General features: G+C 44.5%; 1 protein-coding gene across 2 annotated transcripts; it reads right to left on the bottom strand.

Moving 5' to 3' along the window:
* Window positions 1-2373: 2373 nt before the first annotated feature.
* LOC118790339 (fibulin-7) lies at window positions 2374-17738 on the bottom strand. Of its 2 annotated transcripts, none has more exons than XM_036547248.1 (8): window positions 17461-17738; window positions 15139-15313; window positions 9554-9730; window positions 6707-6832; window positions 6342-6479; window positions 5443-5580; window positions 4707-4845; window positions 2374-3018 (listed from the first exon to the last, which is right to left on the bottom strand). In XM_036547248.1, the coding sequence occupies exons 1-8, from the start codon at window positions 17536-17538 to the stop codon at window positions 2646-2648; spliced, it is 1344 nt and encodes a 447-aa protein (XP_036403141.1). In that variant the 5' UTR covers window positions 17539-17738; the 3' UTR covers window positions 2374-2645. The 2 variants fall into 2 exon arrangements, with proteins under 2 accessions (XP_036403141.1, XP_036403142.1); XM_036547249.1 differs by having other exon boundaries at window positions 15139-15301.
* Between the last annotated feature and the right edge of the window lie 636 nt (window positions 17739-18374).

Below are 18374 nucleotides of genomic sequence, written 5' to 3'. Positions count from 1 at the left end.
TTTTTTTTGCAGGGTTGAGGGGCTATGTGATATTGAGAGTGGTCTTTGTGGGCTTGGTAGGGTTGAACAGTGTGCCTGGTGTTGAAGGGATCTGACAACAGAGCTGCATATTCTCATGAGTCTGATCTGTACCTGGGGACAGACACACACAGAGATCCCTATTCTCCTCACAATCGTCTACTGCTTGGACTCCTTCCAAATACATATCCCAATGTGGAAAACGATCTTGTGCTGCCACTACACTTTCCCCTCCTTTTCCTGTAAGATATATCCAGAGCAGAAGTGCTCTCATTCACCGTTCTTTTCTTTCTGAAACAACCCACTGAATTCATTACGTAGCCGCTGGTATTGTTCTGTTTTCTGTCTGGGTCTGAAACGTGGTTCTCTCGTTATGACTCCGTGAGACTTCGTGATTGCTATTCGAGACGCACCGAAAACCAGAGAAAGAAAATGTGCGCCGTTGTTGATTCAAGCGGATCGGGATTATCCGGTTGAGCGGATACCTACAGGAATTTCGGGTATTTGGAATGCGAAGTTATTTCTTCTGAAAGGCAGCGCGTGCAGCAGGTGCCACGCGACCCACGTGAGCCAGTTCGCTGTACAGATTCGACGTACCGTTTTGCGTTTAGCAATATCCAACAACAAAAAAATCTTCAATATTGCCTATAGGGCGTTAGTTAGGCGTTAATTGACATCGTGTAGTTGCAGCGCTACCTCTCAGTCTTCCGTGTCTTGGCCCAGTAGCGTGTGCGCTGAGGAATGTGAGCGCGTTTATTATTTTTCTCAGTGAGACGGTAGATTCTTTTTTTTTTTTTAATAGTTGAGTAATGGCACGAGCAATATGTCTCCGCTCAGAACGTTTCGAACATGTGCGTAGCAAATAGCTCTGTGAGCGTCGGTTGTGAGCAAGGCCTCAAATAAGCCAGAAAACAGAGGGCAGGCATGCTACTAATAATTACCGAAGGAAGTCTTGCATTTGCCATGAGCGCGCTCTGTCATTCGGGAACTGAACGTACGGCCCAGGCATGTGCACCACACTCCCTCCCCATGCTAAAGGCTTGCGGTTCTTTTGATCTTCTTACAGCAATTTAGACCCAGAGACAGAGGGAGAGAACACATGTGGTCGACATTACTTTTTTTCTCCAACAAATATCTAATTGAAAAACACATCGAGGTATATTTTTAATTTCCTGATGCTTATTGTTCCAGTCAATATGAAGTGCCCCTGGCGTTCTGCTCTTTTTAATGTGGATCATCAGTTTTTGACCTCAACTTCACTGGGCCCTTGTGTAAAAATCACTTTGGAGCACATGCCATGCTGTGCTTTTGCCATTAACATCACATTTTAAATGGTTGAATTTAGTGATTTCACTGCAGTGTGTCTGTGTGAAAGGCAAGCAAGTGTGTGAATGTAGGTGTCTGCCTCACAGACGTATGACCAAGAACCGTATCTCTATCAGTGTCCATACAAGACTCTCCCAAATACAATAATTACATTAATCAGATGAGAAGGGCAGGTAGCCTTCAAGGTGCATTAAAAGTTAGTAAATGCACTATAACAACCAAGAGGGACTAACAGCAGACTTTAAGGGACATAGGGACAAATCTGCAGGGACAAATCAAACAGGTAAAACTCATCCTTCATTAACACAGAGAAAAACAAGTCCTTGGGTAAAAAAGAACAACTAGTGTTGACTTTATTTCACTTATGCAGAAACGCTCATGTGCAATACAGAGAAATAGAGTTATTATAAGGCACAGAATTAGAGATGGATAATGATATTAGATACCTGATACATACTACACTGGCAAGGTCTTCAGATTGCATGGTTCCCGTAGTTACATATGGTCTAAAAAACACCTACCTGTAATTTTTCTATTAATCAGTGAAGAATATAAAACACACCTGTCCAGAATATAAGTCTTCTGTGAAAAGCATAAATGACATATTTTGCCTTTACGTTTTGGTTGAATGACAAAGGAAAGGAAATACAGGCATACATGGACAATGAGGACAACACGCTTTATCAATGTAAAAATAAAACATATTTAGATAAATAGGGGCTGTGGTTTGTATGTATGTGGTGTGAGGGTATGTGGGTGGTGTCTGAACCTCTTGGATCTACAAACAGCAGTGCACATTCAAGAGTGGGACTTCAGGTCACCAGGGCAACCTCACGACCCATTCCTGACCAGTTGAAAAGTAGTTATGTTTCTTAGGAACAAAAAATATATATTTATATATGTTGATATTAACTTCATTCATTCTTTCATTTATTCATTCATTCATTCATTAATGCATTCATCATCTTATGATTTATGGTTCATACTTATTTGTACCAGTGATTTTATCTCACTGTCTTCTCTGTGCTGACCCTATCTTATAATCCATAGCACATGCTTCTGCAGGTTACCTCAGAACCAGAGCATGTTCTCTCCCCCTGCCTTGCCTGTCAGATCCAACTACATGTATCCCCTCACACCTGCTTTGGGCTCAGCACAGGAGAACACCTACCTTCTAGTCTTGACCTCTTGGTTGTACAGTCGTGAAACGGAATGTGTGTAAAGTATGTGTGTGTGGCTGGGGAGGAGGTGATTGATGAATGAGATGGTGTTTTTTTCCTCTGATTTCTCCACTGACAAGCTCAGAACTCGTAGGGTGAGACGAGGACGTGCACCTTGGCCACGTGCTTGGCCTGGAAGGTGCGGTCCGTGTACTCAGACATGTCCACGTCAACAGCGACGTCCTGCGGCCCGCGGAGGGTCTGGACCAGGATCAGCTCCCCCGTCTGGCGGTCTGACCGCTGCATGACGAACAACCCTTTGCCGTTGCCCCCGACGATGCCAAAGCGCAGGCTGTCGGGGCCAGGGCGGCCGGGGGCGGCGGCCGTGGCCATGCGGAACAGGGTGGCAGGCGTCTGCAGGTTGGAGGGCAGTGACAGGTAGTGGAAGGACACAGTCTTGGGGGCCAGGTGGCAGGAGCGGCTCTCCATGGGGCACGGGTTCCTCTCACACTGGCTGTGGGGGTAGAGGGACATACAGAGGGCTGAGTGAGGCCTGATGCCACACCGCAATCGCTCCATCTGCTCTTTCCACTCTGCGGATGTCCAAGCATGTGCAATACACTCAGTTGGAGATCCCTTCTTTGAACACAAATCACAGACACAATAAAACCCACCTCCCACCCCGCCCCCCAAACATACCTTTGCCCCTTCCCCAAACCAGCATGAGCCCTGTTGTGAACGTGGCTGACATTTTCCCCTTCATCAGAACAATTTGCAAATTGCAGTTGTTTTATAACGGCATTTTTGGGTCCCCACGCCAGCCAACAATGTGGTGTGGTGGTCCTGTGGGGTCTTGGGTCCGAATTCAAAGTGGGGAAATTGCTGCCATACGGCTCCCTGGGTACCAAAGGCTGTTCCGTAATGCACTGTTAGTAGTTTACTTTACGATTGGTTTTCACATCCATTTTGGAACAAAGCTTGAAAATAAATGGTACAGTACATTTTATGGTTTTCAGATCAATGAGTTTTGAAATATAAGGCCCTGAAAAATTGTTAGCTGGAAGTGCAAGTAAATGAATGTCCCTCGTAAGGCAGGCTTGTTAATACCTGGTAATGAATTTCCTATGTATTTTTTCTTCTCATAGAGCCTACCCAATTGTCTTATTGTCATATTTGGCCCAGCCGTATACACAGTTTACTCAATGTGTGTGTAAGAGGCACAATGGGAAATTACACAAGGGAAGACAAATAATCATGTACGGTAATTCTCTTTCCAGGCTTTAGTTTGTGTTTAGTCAGTGATTTAAAGAAAACCAAAGAAGCATGCCAGACTTTGGCCCTTCCACAATGAGGATCGTAAACCCATGTTGTGGAGTTATGTTTTTAGAAATGATTGCTATGTTTTTAGAAATCTTTCCTTCTCAAATCTTGCTCCGACTCCCCTTCTCTCCTCTCCTCTAACTTCACTGGCAGACTTCTAGAATTTCACAATGTTGTTTTGGTGGGAACGGGGCAGCCAGACTTCATACGTTTACTGTTCTTAATGAGGGGATGTGCTGTGTGCAGGGCTGGCAATGGAGGTCTGAGCATCCAGCAAAGCCAGCTGAAACAAAACAGCAGCAGAGCTGATTCCCCTCTGCATGATGCCTGAGTTGAGACCGTATCAGACGTCTGTCACCCTGGGCCAGGGGACACAGTCTCATCTGGCATCTGATGCCCTCTGCCCCGGGTGACACACAGCCTTCTCTAAACACTAATGTAGTTAAGGTGCTTATTCCAAGCACAGGCTGAGCCCTACGGCCCCAGTTCGAACCCAGCCGACCATGACTGGGAGCCCACATTATACACATTGGTTCGGACGCTGTCACAGTGGGAAGACTCCAGCTGACAACTACAACAAGTGGGGAGAAAAAGGAGAAGAATGCAAAAAAAAAAAACAAAAACAGAACCGCTACTGTAGCTGTGTAGCAGTGGCTCCATGCTATTATATCAATGATCTTGAGTGCTTTATGTGTTATTAGGCTTGATTGGTGTTAACTAACTAAAGATTTTTGGACAAGTGCAGTGATGTAGCCAGCTTAGAGTAAACATTTCTGGCATCTCTATAGGACTAGAGCAGCAGAACAAGCTTCAGACACACTGCTGCCCCCCCCCCCCAATTTGGGCTTGACCAACATAAATCTGCCTGTAGGGTTCACTCACAAGGGTGATGTCTTGACGTAGCTGATGTTGCCGTGGGAACGGGGACACTCTGGGTTGACGCAGTGGAAGCTGCCCCCTGTGTTGATGCAGGTGGTACCACGGGTGCAGTTGTGCTGCTGGGAGAGGCACTCGTCCACATCTGGAACACAAGAGTTGCCCGTGATGTGAGCGACACACCCTGACAGAGAGAAAGAGGGAGAGCCCAGCCAAAAACCCAACAGGCCACTTCCTGGCAACGGCTGGCATGCCCAGGGCTTAGGTTTGTTTATTTGGTTCCCCCATTTAGTTTCCCAAAGGCCTCACATCCTGGACATTCCTCCAGTGGGGAAAACAGTGAGGTCATTCGTTCCAGTTGCCACCAAGTGGAGCGTGAGCATGTGTGACTATACGCTGTGGTCAGGATGGGAGGGAGCTGATCAAAACACCCCACTACCCTCTGCTCTACTCGACTGATCACGCTACCCCACCAATACAGCTGTACGAACCCCCACCCCCCGTGGCCCCCTCTCTCAGCATCAGCAGGCAGCACTAAGCCCTGAGCTCCCATTCTCCTCTCCTTTTCTCCTCCTTTCTCTTGTTCCCTATTTATTTACCCCTGGACCTCCCACTCACGTGACCTCATGAGTCCCATGGCAAATAAATCACGCCCCTCTTCTTCTTTTTGCAGTGCATGTGCAGGCCCGTGAATGAGCCTTTGTTCTTGCGGAGTGGTACCCCCACCCTGTCACTCACTCACCCTCGCAGCTTCGGCTGTCGGGCAGCAGCTTGTAGCCGCTGGGGCAGGAGCAGTGGTATGACCCTGGTACGTTGACGCAGGCATGGACGCAGAGCTTGCCCCCCCGGTCCATCTTGTACACCTCACACTCGTTCACGTCTGTGTGGAGAGAGCACGCACCCAGAGCACACAGACAACACGGTCAGACACACAAACCACAGAGGGTCTCTGAAAAACGAAGCGAGATATAAAGATAGAAAGACAAGGAAAGCAGTGGAGACACAGGGAAAGCAATACATAGAAACAGAAAGAAAGAAAGAGACAGACAGAGAGGGTGCCTGTTCCTTCATCATCTGTGCAGACTCCCTGGGACCCAGGTCAGCCGTTTCATGGCTTATTGAGAGTCAGGAACCTTAACATCCTTGACAAAACATGCATAAATGTATGAAAAAAGGCTGGTATTGCCACTGCCTGTCAGCAAAACCAATGCTTTAATGGTAACCATCCAGACCTGTACAGAGATCTACACATCCAGGAGTCCATTTTCTCTGTTTTAATCTTCAATAGTTTGCCTACTGCAGACATTTGCATATTAAGTCTGATTAATTAGTCTGGCAAACAGATCCTGACACTAAACCTAAGCAATTTCACAAAGTGTAATTCTGGCTTTTGTAGTTCAATAAGAAAAAATCTCTGCTATCTTATAGCTAACCTGTAAACACGCTCTGTATAATTAATTACCTGTAACTGTCACCACAGCAGGCATGACAGAGCAGTGCAGCTCTGCATTAATGATTGGTGTATTGTGGGTATGTGGGTCTGTACAAGTGAGGGTAGGTACCCTGGAAACGTAGGCGTGCAATGGTCAGGTGAGGGTTTCTACCCCATGTGTGTGAGTCTGTGCAGGCGAGGGTGTTCACCTTGGCAGATGCTGTTGTCGGAGGTGCCGCTCATGTGGAAGCCTGCGTCACAGCTGCAGTGCTGGGCCTGGTCCACCTTGGCACAGCGCGGCTTCCTGCTGAAGGCTGGGTCGTTCATCACGCTCCACTCAGGCGGTGCTGGAGGCGTGAGAAACAAGGGGAGAGAGGAAGCTCAGCTCTCACCCTCTGGCCTGATAAGGGTCTGTCTGAGACTAGACAACACCAGCCAGACATGATTAGATCTCCTCGCTAAGCAATTAAGTGAACAGCACCTTCCACATACTGTCTCCATGCCATCCACACACCATCCAAACACCATTCACATCCGTAGTGGAAGAAAGGAGGGCTAATGGGTGCATACTGACCTGTTTGTGTTTGGTGCTGGCAGTGGGACCCACTCCAGTTTTGGGGACAGGTACACTTGTACTGGTTGACCCCCTCCACACAGGTCCCCCCATTCTGACATGGGTTACTGGCACACTCACTGATGTCTGTTGGGTGAAATGGATCTGGTCAGTGAGTTTCTACTGCAGAGACACTTTATTAAAAACCTAGAGAAATAACAGAAATAAGCTGGAAAAGCCTTCACTGACATTTTTACAAGCAGGAAAACAACAACACATTTAAGGACATAAAAGACTTCTAACTAACAACAAATGTCAAATCCAGATCATTATACAGATTAATTCAACTGTGAAATCAAAGTAAAACCAGCACTCGCACAGAAGATTCAGCTTTTGGAAATAAAACCGTGCATTCTAAAGATGTGAGCCCTTGACCTGTGCATCTGCAAAACACATAAACAATGCAAGAGCTATTGGAAAATCTAGCCACTGCACTGCAACTGGCTTTTATCAGCCAGGCACCTGACACTGCACAATGAAAAAGCTGAACCAGCCTGTGATGAATTTACCCCTGAGCCTAAACAAGAGAATAATGATTTCATTTATTATAATTATTCATATATACTAACCCGCTCAAATTAACAAACAGACTAGCTCACCAACAGCATAAATAAACTAACCAGAAGGTCCATGGAAGTAAATATTATAAAAATGTTTTTCTTATCCTTCCTGCATTCTGATTTATGGGTTTTTTTCCAACCATTATTATGTGGGGACCAGCAGTAAGGATCCACAGTGACACCCATTTGACACCTACAGTCTTCTACAGCTTGCACTACTGTAAACACCTTTAATCAGTCAGGGAGGTGGGGCATGGGGGAAGGGTTGAGGGCAGAGTGAAATATTTACCACATGCCGCTGTGCAGAAGCAGGGGCCATGTTTGCTCAGTTTACCCGGGATTGGGATTCATTCATTCATTTGCAAGTGTTCACTCTTTATAAGTTTCTGCTCACCTTCACCTCTGAGGGCCCTTTGATAAACTCACAGTATGCCCTGAACTTACACAAACATGTTCCATGTATAAAAAGACGTTCTATCATTTGACTATGAGTTCCCGAAAAAAAAAAAAAAAACCTGGATCCACTCAGTGTGGAATTCAAGAACGTTCATAAAATAATGTAATGCATACTTTGTGTATTACGTTATAAATTCTGCTTTAAAAGAAGTAACCGATCATAAGCAGTCCCAGAATAGAGTCCAGGGGTTAACGCACGCTCCTAAAGAGCTGCAAACAACTTCAACTGTGAAACAATGCAAAAGCCTGGCTCAGATGCTGAGTCATGCAGGAGATGTAGAACTGGCAGTCTTACCACTGTAGTGAATTGTGTTTCTGTCCTGTTCAGTGCATTCTGTAAAACTCCAAACCCAGCCGTTAAGGTAAGGGCACAGAACCTAATATATCTCTGTTGTGATGGGGGGGGGGGATCCGGGTGCAATGCTTGGCAGCTGTTCCTGATTCCCCTCCTGTTTGTTTGCCTTCTCAGACTCCTACAGACGCCTCACACATGTGAAGGACCTCCTTACTCACTCCTCTAGATATTTTTAAACCCTGTCAATATATTTTTACTTTTCTCCCTCTTCAGTGGTACTTTTGTGTGACGCTCTGAATTTAGCCTTGCTCTTGCAAGCTGCTCCCCTCTGAACCTCCACAGGGATAATATTGTCCCAGCCAGCGTGGGCTCTAAACCCCCGCCCCCTTCACCTCCCTGCTGCAGGCTCCCTCACTATACCACTTGGAATGTCCTGGCCACTGCCAAGGGTTCAGGCGAAGGAAGCCATCAATAGCATGCTTTGCATACTTGCGCACTATTAGCCCATGGGCCCGTTTAATGAAACGTACATGAACTTAACCCCTGCTTACTGGAACCTGTGACAAAGAGTCTGGGTTTCAGGTTCGTAGGAGCTGGGAAGGAAATGTGAGAGGGGGCAGGTTGTCTTACAGTGGACTGTGCCAGCACCGAGGCCCGGAGGGGGAGAATAATGCACTCACAGGGCAGAATGTTGTACAGGTGTTTTTCTGTGTCCCAGGATATTTAATGCACTTTAATGAGAGCTTTATTTGAGGGGGGGTTAGAGCACCCCTCAACCTGAAGAATGCCTTCTTTCTTCTCCCTTATCTGCGTGTGCGTGTGAGCTTGTGTGGAGCCTTTTTCATTGGCTGACGGTCTCCCGTTTCCCTCCCTGCTCAACACTCTCTCTTTCAGTCTGGCATTCAGGCCGTTCCTCCAAGGTCACCCTGAATGGGCTAAGGGGATTTCTCCCAGGGCTGGGGGATAATGTGGCAGCCCCTGCAGCCAGGGCTCAGGAATTCTGCCGATTCAAAGGGGCGGCAGCCTGTCTTTCTTAATCCTTTGAGAAACACTTCACTCTGTGACTGACAGCATTCCTCTCCTTTTCAAATCAAACTTCACATTGTTACATAACCAGCCGTAAGAAAATCAAGACTGCAGTGCTACTCAGCAGCACCATTTAGCTACGCAATTCTGGGGTTTGTTGTGAGTGTGTACATGTGTGAGTGTGTGTGCATGCATGCATGCGTGTGTGTGTGTGTGTGTGTGTGTGTATGTTTGAGAGATACAAGAACAAATTTCCTCTTCTGCTATACGACCAGGGGCTGTCCGTTAACCTCATAATATGTCATCTGACACCGACCAGCTCAAATTCCATTAAAATGCTGTTAGTGTTATTCTCTGTCACTCAGTCATACACATAATGTTGATGGCTTGATCCTGAGTCTGCACCAATGAGATGACCTAAAGCAGTCTCTTCAGAGGTCACAGGTCAGAGTTCAAGATGGGTTAGCTTACCTTTACAGACAGTGTCGACCCCGCTCCAGGTGCCATTTTCCTGGCACACGCGTGTCACGGGACCAAGCAGGTGATACCCCGAGTTGCAGGTGAAGTGGACCTCGTGGCCCACCAGGTACTTGGAGCCGAACTTCCTCCCGTGAGCTGGGGCCTCAAGGGAGGGGCAGGTGGAGGGCACTGCAGGGACAGGGAGGAGGAGTGAGAGCAGGGTGGAGGGAGAGAAAACATATGACCCCTCCTGTCCGGAGGACATCCGCATGTCATTATAAGCAGTAGAAACCCTTCATGGGAAAAGATGTTAGAAATGCCTCATTTAATCCCCATAGATTACTAGAAGAGGGGCATGTTCCTGGGAGGGAGGCGGTGTTGGGTGAGAGAAAGAGTGGGTCACTGAGTACATTAAAGCAGTTTAAAGAACATGAAACAGCAGAAATATGTGTGTTTTGTACGTTGCATTTTTGTCACGAAAAAAATCACATATACAATAGATAATTTAAGACAATTGCCTTTTCTTCAGCCATTTAATCACAGGGTCTGCAAACCGCCAGATCCATTGAATTTGATTCCTTTAAGAATATCTGTATATATGTGCACAGAAACTGAACAGTGAATAGAAGCTTTAGCGTTTTGCACTGGTCTACCAACAGTATATGTATGCAGGGAGCATTCAAAAAAATCTGGGATGGTTTAACTAAATCTTCTGGTCCTGGGTTGACTAACACCCAAAGCTTTTGGTATAACCACCCCTTTTATTGCAAAGGTCTTCCTGAAACGGGCTTGGAAACTGTCCCTCTAATATGCAGAACATAAATATACATAACCAGAAATAATAGATGAAAGACCTTTGGTGTAATCTGAAGCACATGCCCTACAACATCCAGTCTCCTAATGGCTCTTTATTTCTGAAAAAGAAGGATTTTTCAATGGTATTCTATGTTCTCAGACATAAACAATCCTGCAGAAATATGTCAGATTGAAGTAGAAGACCCTTTAGTCTAATCTGTTTCGTCCATTTGGTCCATACGGCTTCCCACTCAGAGGAAACTTATCAGCCTTTCTCTTCCTCAGTCCAGGGCTGTCTATGAGGCAGTGGAGTTTGGTGTTGTTACACCAGCCTGCTGAGCAAACGTCTGACAGCTTTGGGCTACTCTGCCAAATAACACAATTCTTTTCCACTTCTGGACCCTCAGATGCTCAGATGTGTAACAGAGCACACTCTCTTCAATTTCACACTAATGATCGATTCAGGACATGTACTTTGGAGGGGGGAAGTCATCTGCAATCCTTTAAAATAAGTTCCTCCTTCCAGAGTTTGGAGCCCTTCCCTTCTCTTTAGTATTTACAACAGGCAATCTTAAGTGTAGAGTTTAATATAGAGTGTGTTTGTACTGTCCTAAGTACAGTAATCTCCAGCAACTGCAATACTTGATTTTTTTTCTTCAAAAAATGACTGCACCCCATCCACTGTAAGGGCTGTAATGAGGTCCCAACCTATTCATCTACTTCAAGATACATTCACATCACATGTCATTTTTCCACTATAAACCGACAGAGATGCAAACCACACATCAAGTGGATTTGAATGCCTTATCATAACATTGGCCAGCCTACTTTGACCTGAGATTTGATTAGAGCAGCTGATGTTTTACACAATTAAACTGCTTAGATATCCAAACTCCCCTTAGTGTCGCCAAAGACTCTAAAACACACTTCATTTCACGTCTGGGAGATTTGCAGACACAAACAGATCAGTTTGGCAGTACCATCAACATCCTGCTGGAAATGACCATTTTAAAATAATCAAACAAGGGGAATTGTACATTTTCACTATCCATAGTCGCTCTGCCATAAACCAAATATAAACCTTGGATTTCCTCAGTACTTAAATACTCAATTTCCCTTAGAGGTTGATGCAACAGTGCATACAGACAGATACGCCAATAGGGCAAGTAAGACCAGCAGCAATCTTTGAGTATTCAGGATCTGGTTTAACATTCCATGCAGGCGTCTATGTTATGCAAACCCTGGTAGTATCGCGACCTGCATGACCTGCACCTTATCACCACAGTAACAGGGCTATTAACAGCACTCATTTGTATACTGGGTTTAGTGTGCTGCAGTCCTGGGATTTCAATGGCACCTGTTGATCTCTGAACAATGTCTGGCACTTTATGTTGTCATTATCATTAAACATGTAAATGGAAACAACAACACTGTAGTCTTGCAGCTGTGTTATTACATATGTAACTGCTATATGAGAGGTACATAAACATACCTATATAGAAAACTACCAACACATTTATGCTTGTGTGTTAATGTAATTACATAGTACTTACACATGAAATTACAGGTACAAACCCATTGTAATATTCAGTATGGATTTAAAAACCAATTCCATTGAAAAGGTATATGGACCTTACAAATTTTGTTGATAAATGTCTGTTGCTTGGACCCAAACACATTCCATGCCTTTCATTTTCCAGACATCAGCTGAAGATGCCCTTCAAGGTTACAGGCCCTTAGAGGGTGATATAAAGCCTGGGATTCCGTGCTTGTTTGGTGGGTGAGATTTGCAAAGGATTCGGTTCACGTCCTCCCGCTCTGTTGATTTATAACTCCAGGAGGGAATGTGGATCACATCAAAGCACATGTAATGAGGTGGAAAACTGTACTGCACTCAAGCACATGTAGCTTGGCTCGGTAGCATTTTAATTACCACACCGTAGCGTGAGAAACACGTTTTGGTTCCTGTGTAAGACAGAGCTGATCTGATTTCATTATGTTACATCCATATTTGGCTCTGGGTGCAAGTACACAACCACAAGTGCAATGTTATTGAAAATGCCGTCAGACAGGACTCTAAAAGTGAACTTTGTGAGGCTGTACCTCCTTAGTGTTCCCTTGTTTTGGGTTGGCTCATTTACATGGTTTTCTCCTGTAGACAGCTATTGAATGATCTATGGCCTGTGTGCTTCTCCATAAGAAAGGTATGTATTTCCCCTGTTTTCTTTGTATTTCTCCAAACATTAGTGGGACCTGGAAGGACAGTGGGATTCTGGGCCACAGACAGGCACCAAGGCGATCTCCACCTCTCCCTGCAGGTCTTCATTGTGCTTTTGGATTAATAAAACTCTCTGGGTTCTGCCAATGCAGATGCCAGCAAATCTCAGAAATAAATTAATTATAAATCTGAGGGCTCCTATGTGAGTGCATGAATTTCTGATATTTTGTCAGTCTCAGTACCAGTAACAAGCTAGATATACCTGATTCTACATTATTCAAATGAGTCATTTGTTGGTAGAGCAGAGTGACTTGCTTGTAATTACACAATATCTGTTTCTTAGATGAGATTCCGAAAACCAACCCAAAGAAGGACCACTCCTATGGAACACTGGACAAGTGAAAGACAGACGTGCCCCACCCAGGATTTGAACTGATAACCCTGCAGGTTGGAATCAACATACCCTAACACTCCCATCATGCTGCTCAAAGCTGTCTTAGTAAGTCATTTACAAGATTCCCACCACTCTTTCACCATTCCTATCAGGGTGTCTCCCCACCCTTCCATCCTCCATCTCCCATTCCTCAGGGTCAAACCAGGCTGGATGTTTCCCTATCTCCAGTGAGGAGAATTCAGAACAGAGACAAGCTTGTAAAACCTGATCCTGATTCATGCTGCGCTTCAACTTTTATATCTTTTGTAAAAGCCTTTGAAGAGGCCATTATGTTCACCCCCAGCTGTCCACCACCATGGGACCGATCTCAGTTACTTTAGCAACACCTGTCAGAAAGGAAACTGAGATTACACGTCTTCCATATCTTTATATCAATAAGAAATTTGAAGTTTTTCAAATGTTCTGCATTAGGCCCATCAGATACAGCTACAAGCAGGTGGTCTCACTGAAGGGCCCATACTGAAACAGGTTTGCAGGGAAACCACCACTAGAGTTGAAGGCACATGCACAGGTAGGTCTCTAACAACCAGATGAGGGACAAATTTAGATATGCACACCCTCCTCCACCCCCCACAGTCCATCACCCAGATAACACTATCACAACATCACAGTGGGTTGCTGGTTGGCACAGGCAGCCTTGCTAGACAGTGGCCAGGGCACCAGAGCAGAGTATTGTGGGTTCAAAGCCCCAGAGTGGTCTTGTACCACATATTTTCAACTAAATTATTCCAGGAAAAAGACAATAACAAAAGTAAACTATAGAAGAAGTTATGTCACTTTATTGCAATGGGTAAGTAGAGCACTGAGCTGGGCAAATTAGTGGCGTAAATGGATTTTTGCTTGGCAGATGGGTGTGCATCAAACCACTTATGCGGACTTATCTGGGATGGATGCCTATTGAATCTATTGAATGATTCATGATGGTGGGCTGGATTGAGACTACAGGCACTGTGGTTGCACCAGACCTGCGCGTTCTGATAGAAGTCAATTATGTCAGACATGGGATACGCAGGTCTGGTACTACATACCCAGGTTTTTCTTCTAGTGAAATCCCCAATGAATCCTACCGAGTAGTTACCAATACCCAGACTAGGTGGCAGTGGACTCCCAAGTGACTCAGATGATAAAGGTGCTTGTTTCTAGTGTAATATGAGCCTTACAGTTTGAGTTCGAAACTGGCTGTCATTTGAGCAGAAGCCCACCGTGGCAGAACAGAATGGCTTTGTTTAGCTGGGGATAGGGGTTGGAAGGTTGGCCAGGCTCCCCTTGTTGCTCCACTCTCTACACCCTGAGACTCGCGTGGGTAAATGCTATAAGTGGGTAATAGCTATGAGTTACTCAGACAGCATCAGGAGAATGCGTCAATCCTCTGATGGCATTTGCTGCTGGTGCACTGTGGGACTTGTAGTGAGAAATATGGTCACAGTAAGTGTACAAAATGTAATGGAGGACTGAATGCCTCACCCCGCACTCCTATGTAAGTTTTGCTGTTGTCTGTGTGGTTGTAATAAGCTTCATGCATAACTGGAAATTACTACAAGTTGCGTGAAAAGGGAGGTAAAGTGCATAATAATTCTCAAAAAAACTAAACAGGGCAATATGTCCAGTGTGCCCCAGACACACATTATGAACAGAAATGTGGAATTTATCATGGCTGCCAAGGAACAATGCACTTGCTGACGCTTTAGACCATATTCTGTTCCATGATGCCTCTTATATTGCTCAGTGGATCTAAGAGTGAGTTTCAAGCAGATTTCCACATGAGGATTATACTTGACATAAATAATGATGTAGATATAATGCAAGAATGTTTCGCAACATTAGTTACATACTTTTCGGTAACGGTGACGCTATGTTCTTAGGTTCTTAGTTATGAGGGAATTTGTTTTCCATGATGACAAATGAATACCAGTTGCTTTCCTGGGTAAATTTGTCTTTGTTGTTTCACTGCTAGAAATGTATTAGAGTGACTGAACCAGTGAGAGTAATACAGTGACGAGTGTGTGCCACAAACAAAGGCCTGCATTATTCAGAGAATTCCCTCGGTGTAAAATGTGCCGCTGTAGCTCTAGCTGTTGCTGGGAGGTTGGTGAGACGTGACCGTCTGCCTGCTCTGCGCGGCGCATTTACCCATAGATTGATCTGCCTGGGGGAACTTGGAGACAGAGTTCTGCAAAGCAGCCAGTTTGGACTTCATGATCCGCAGCCCCTCTGTAAATCGCACCTCCTGCCCCTTCAGGAACTTCTCCATCTGTCGCAGCACACCCACAACCTGGTGTTTATCCATGCAACTCTGCAACCCCACCTCACAAAAAAAAAACACCAACAAGAAGGCACAATCAATTCATATTCCATAATCCAAATAACCCACTTGTCCACTTTCCACTCATATAATGCAGAGATCAATATGCAATACAGTCCAGTGCAGTCATCCATACCCAGAATTTAAAGTGACTGATGAAGATGTACAGCATAACACAGCATATGAGCTGTTCAAAACAGAGACATAATAAGTAAACAGTATGAGCTTTGAAAGACACATGACAGTCAAAAAATACATGGTCTGTGCAGAAATAAAAAAATTTCACTAGTGTCAGCTGTGACTCATCTTGGACAGCTGTAGTGGATGATGTAATCCTATACTGAATGCAACTTTACGAGCAGGAGGTGCCTGTTATTATTACTCCTGTTATTATTACTGTTGATATTTCCTCTGCCAATGTTACTGTCTATATTTTGTCTGCCAACGCACCTATTGAGGGAACAGCCTCAGGTTCTTGTCCAGCATACCCAAGGCACCCTTTATACAGCTGGTATCTTAAAGCTGGAGTTGTCCAGGTTGAACCCCCTAACACACACACACACACACACACACACACACACACACACACACACACACACACACACAAACACACACACATTGACCAGAGAGCTTCATACACTGCCCTGTGATCTCTCACAGTTCTCACTGCTATCTTTGATTTGCTCTCTTCTCTTCCTGGGGCGAGTCAGTGCTACATGGAAGCGCTTTCCCCTGTCCCTCCCTCTCTCCACAACAGAGTCTGGCAGGACAGCAGCTGTATGAAAGCTGCATAGCAGATGCCTGCAGAACTTCCATCCAAAGAGCTGGTCTCCTGTATATTTAAGATGGCAGGGAGCTCAGCCTTGTTGGACAAAAACCCTAAGAAGCACGCCTTTGTACTCTCCACAGCTGGATCACAATAAAAAGTAGTTTCCCAATTAAAAGTGATTTTTTCCCCCTGATTCTTGCATGGAGAGTGAAATAACCATGATGCTTTGAGAGGATTTCTGTTGTCTCTTGCCTTGCATTTGAGACTAAAAAACATCCATGCAATTCACTCTCAGACATACCCCTGGTTAAGTGAGACAAATTGCTGTAAATGTCCCTTTTGATAAAATTAGATTTTGGAGCTAATATTATTACTAATATTATCTGAGGTGGATGACCATTCCAGCAAATAACAGCAATGATCTCAGACCTAGATGGTACCTTTTTACATACTCCTCTCAAGATGCTTTCAGCAGCTAACTGCTTAGTATGCTGTTTTATACTTAGTATGTTCCTTTTTACAAGAACAGAGTGAAAGAACATGGAAATATTTCAGATGTAGGGTTTGTGCAATAAACTGTTTGTTCATGGGCTTCTGGGCTTTGTGTTATTTCATGCATCTTGTGTTTAGAGAGAATCACATTCATTCCTGCATGTCAGCTGTGTAATAGTACACATTTTTTAAACTTAATATTGACTCAGCTGGACCCCCAACTAAAGTTGAGATGTAACAGTTTTGATTATGTTCCGTTATGGCGCCTCAGCTGAACGTGTATAAGTGCAGAAAGGAGATTTATGTGAAATAAAAAGCGTTTCCATACCCGCAGGTCTTCAGTCTAGATCATTTTGGACAACGAGAAAAAAAATATATATATGGTTGTCATGTTCATGTAGATTTGCATTCCTAGTGTAAATAAGAGAAAAGGCTTTGATAGCACGCTACCTTTCTACCCTTGATCACCCCAGCTATGAAGTAACATCCTCTCTTCTACCTCTTCCTCCCTTAGTGGGTAAACTCATCTACCTTGAAGCACTGTTCCATTTAATGAAAGAAAATGTGTTTTCTGCTACTAATCGTTCAGGAGAAAGACAGACTAACTTTGTTTGGTATTTTACCTTAAAGAATAATCGATGTACTCGCGCGACATCTCTTCAGATCCTCACAAAAGACTATAAAACGTGATTTTTATACCCGCAATAATCAATCCTATCAAAAACGTGGATATTATATCATAAGAAACACTCAAACCTCATGTTTTGGAAGGTGAACAACCCTGTACTGCAGATACACCAGGAGTGTGTTATATTCACATCGAAGGCATCGCTATGCTACTGTCAAAGCTCATCTCTTTGCAGTTTGTCAAGGTAAAGTTGTTACTAACCTGTGAGCCACCATGACAATGATCAATCGCTGTCAAACACAGTAGTAGCAAACAGCTGCACTGTACTCCTGGAGTCATACTGTCAAGTCCGGTGAAGATGTCCTAAGCAATGTATGACACAGCAAGGAAAATCGTCAAGAGTGAATAACACGATCGAACGGGATGTATTCCAAAGCAATTTAAGACACTGTCTCTGCAGCTGGGCAGTAGGTTCCAAGCCTGCCCCTGGATCAGTGATGCTCAACGGCTGTCTTTGGTGCAGCAACAGCTGGGATACAGTCTCGTGTCCGTGCGCTCCGGGAGCCAGGAAGAGAGCTGAGGCTGCTACCTAAATTCCCTCAGACTCCCACGAGTGATGAAAGTAATAATCCCTCCCACTAACACCCCAACACAGTGCTAAATTCCGAGATTTTTTCATCGTCTTTATACTTGGAAACATGCCGTCGTCTAAACAGTAGAAACCATGTGGAAGGTCAGAAAGCAGAATCAATCGCCTTATTAAGTGAGAGGAGCGTTGGTTTTCCTCAATACATGTTTTTATTTATTAATATCTACTAATATTAATGCATTTAGCATGCATTATATCATGATTTAAAGCCGTCATGGGATCTCGTCTCTTCACATCTTTTTCTTGGCTAACAAATATTAATTTTGAAGCCGCAAACAATGAATCTGACGTATAGCTCAAATGAAAAATGCAGTCGATTCTTGAATGCTGGCATTATTAAATCAAAATACATTCTCTCAGTCCGATGTTGCTTAAACGTGCCCCGTGTGAGGTTACATTCAGCGATCGCTAGCCTGTTTGATTACTCGGATAGCCCTTCTGTTTTAATTTTTTCTTTTCTCACTACACAGATGTGCCTGTCACGTGTTTCACCATTAATGACCACAAAAGTGTTGCAAATTGTTTA

This window comes from Megalops cyprinoides, chromosome 15, assembly GCF_013368585.1.
Source record: "Megalops cyprinoides isolate fMegCyp1 chromosome 15, fMegCyp1.pri, whole genome shotgun sequence".
Classification (NCBI taxonomy): domain Eukaryota; kingdom Metazoa; phylum Chordata; class Actinopteri; order Elopiformes; family Megalopidae; genus Megalops; species Megalops cyprinoides.
This window is presented reverse-complemented; position numbering and strand designations above follow the sequence as displayed.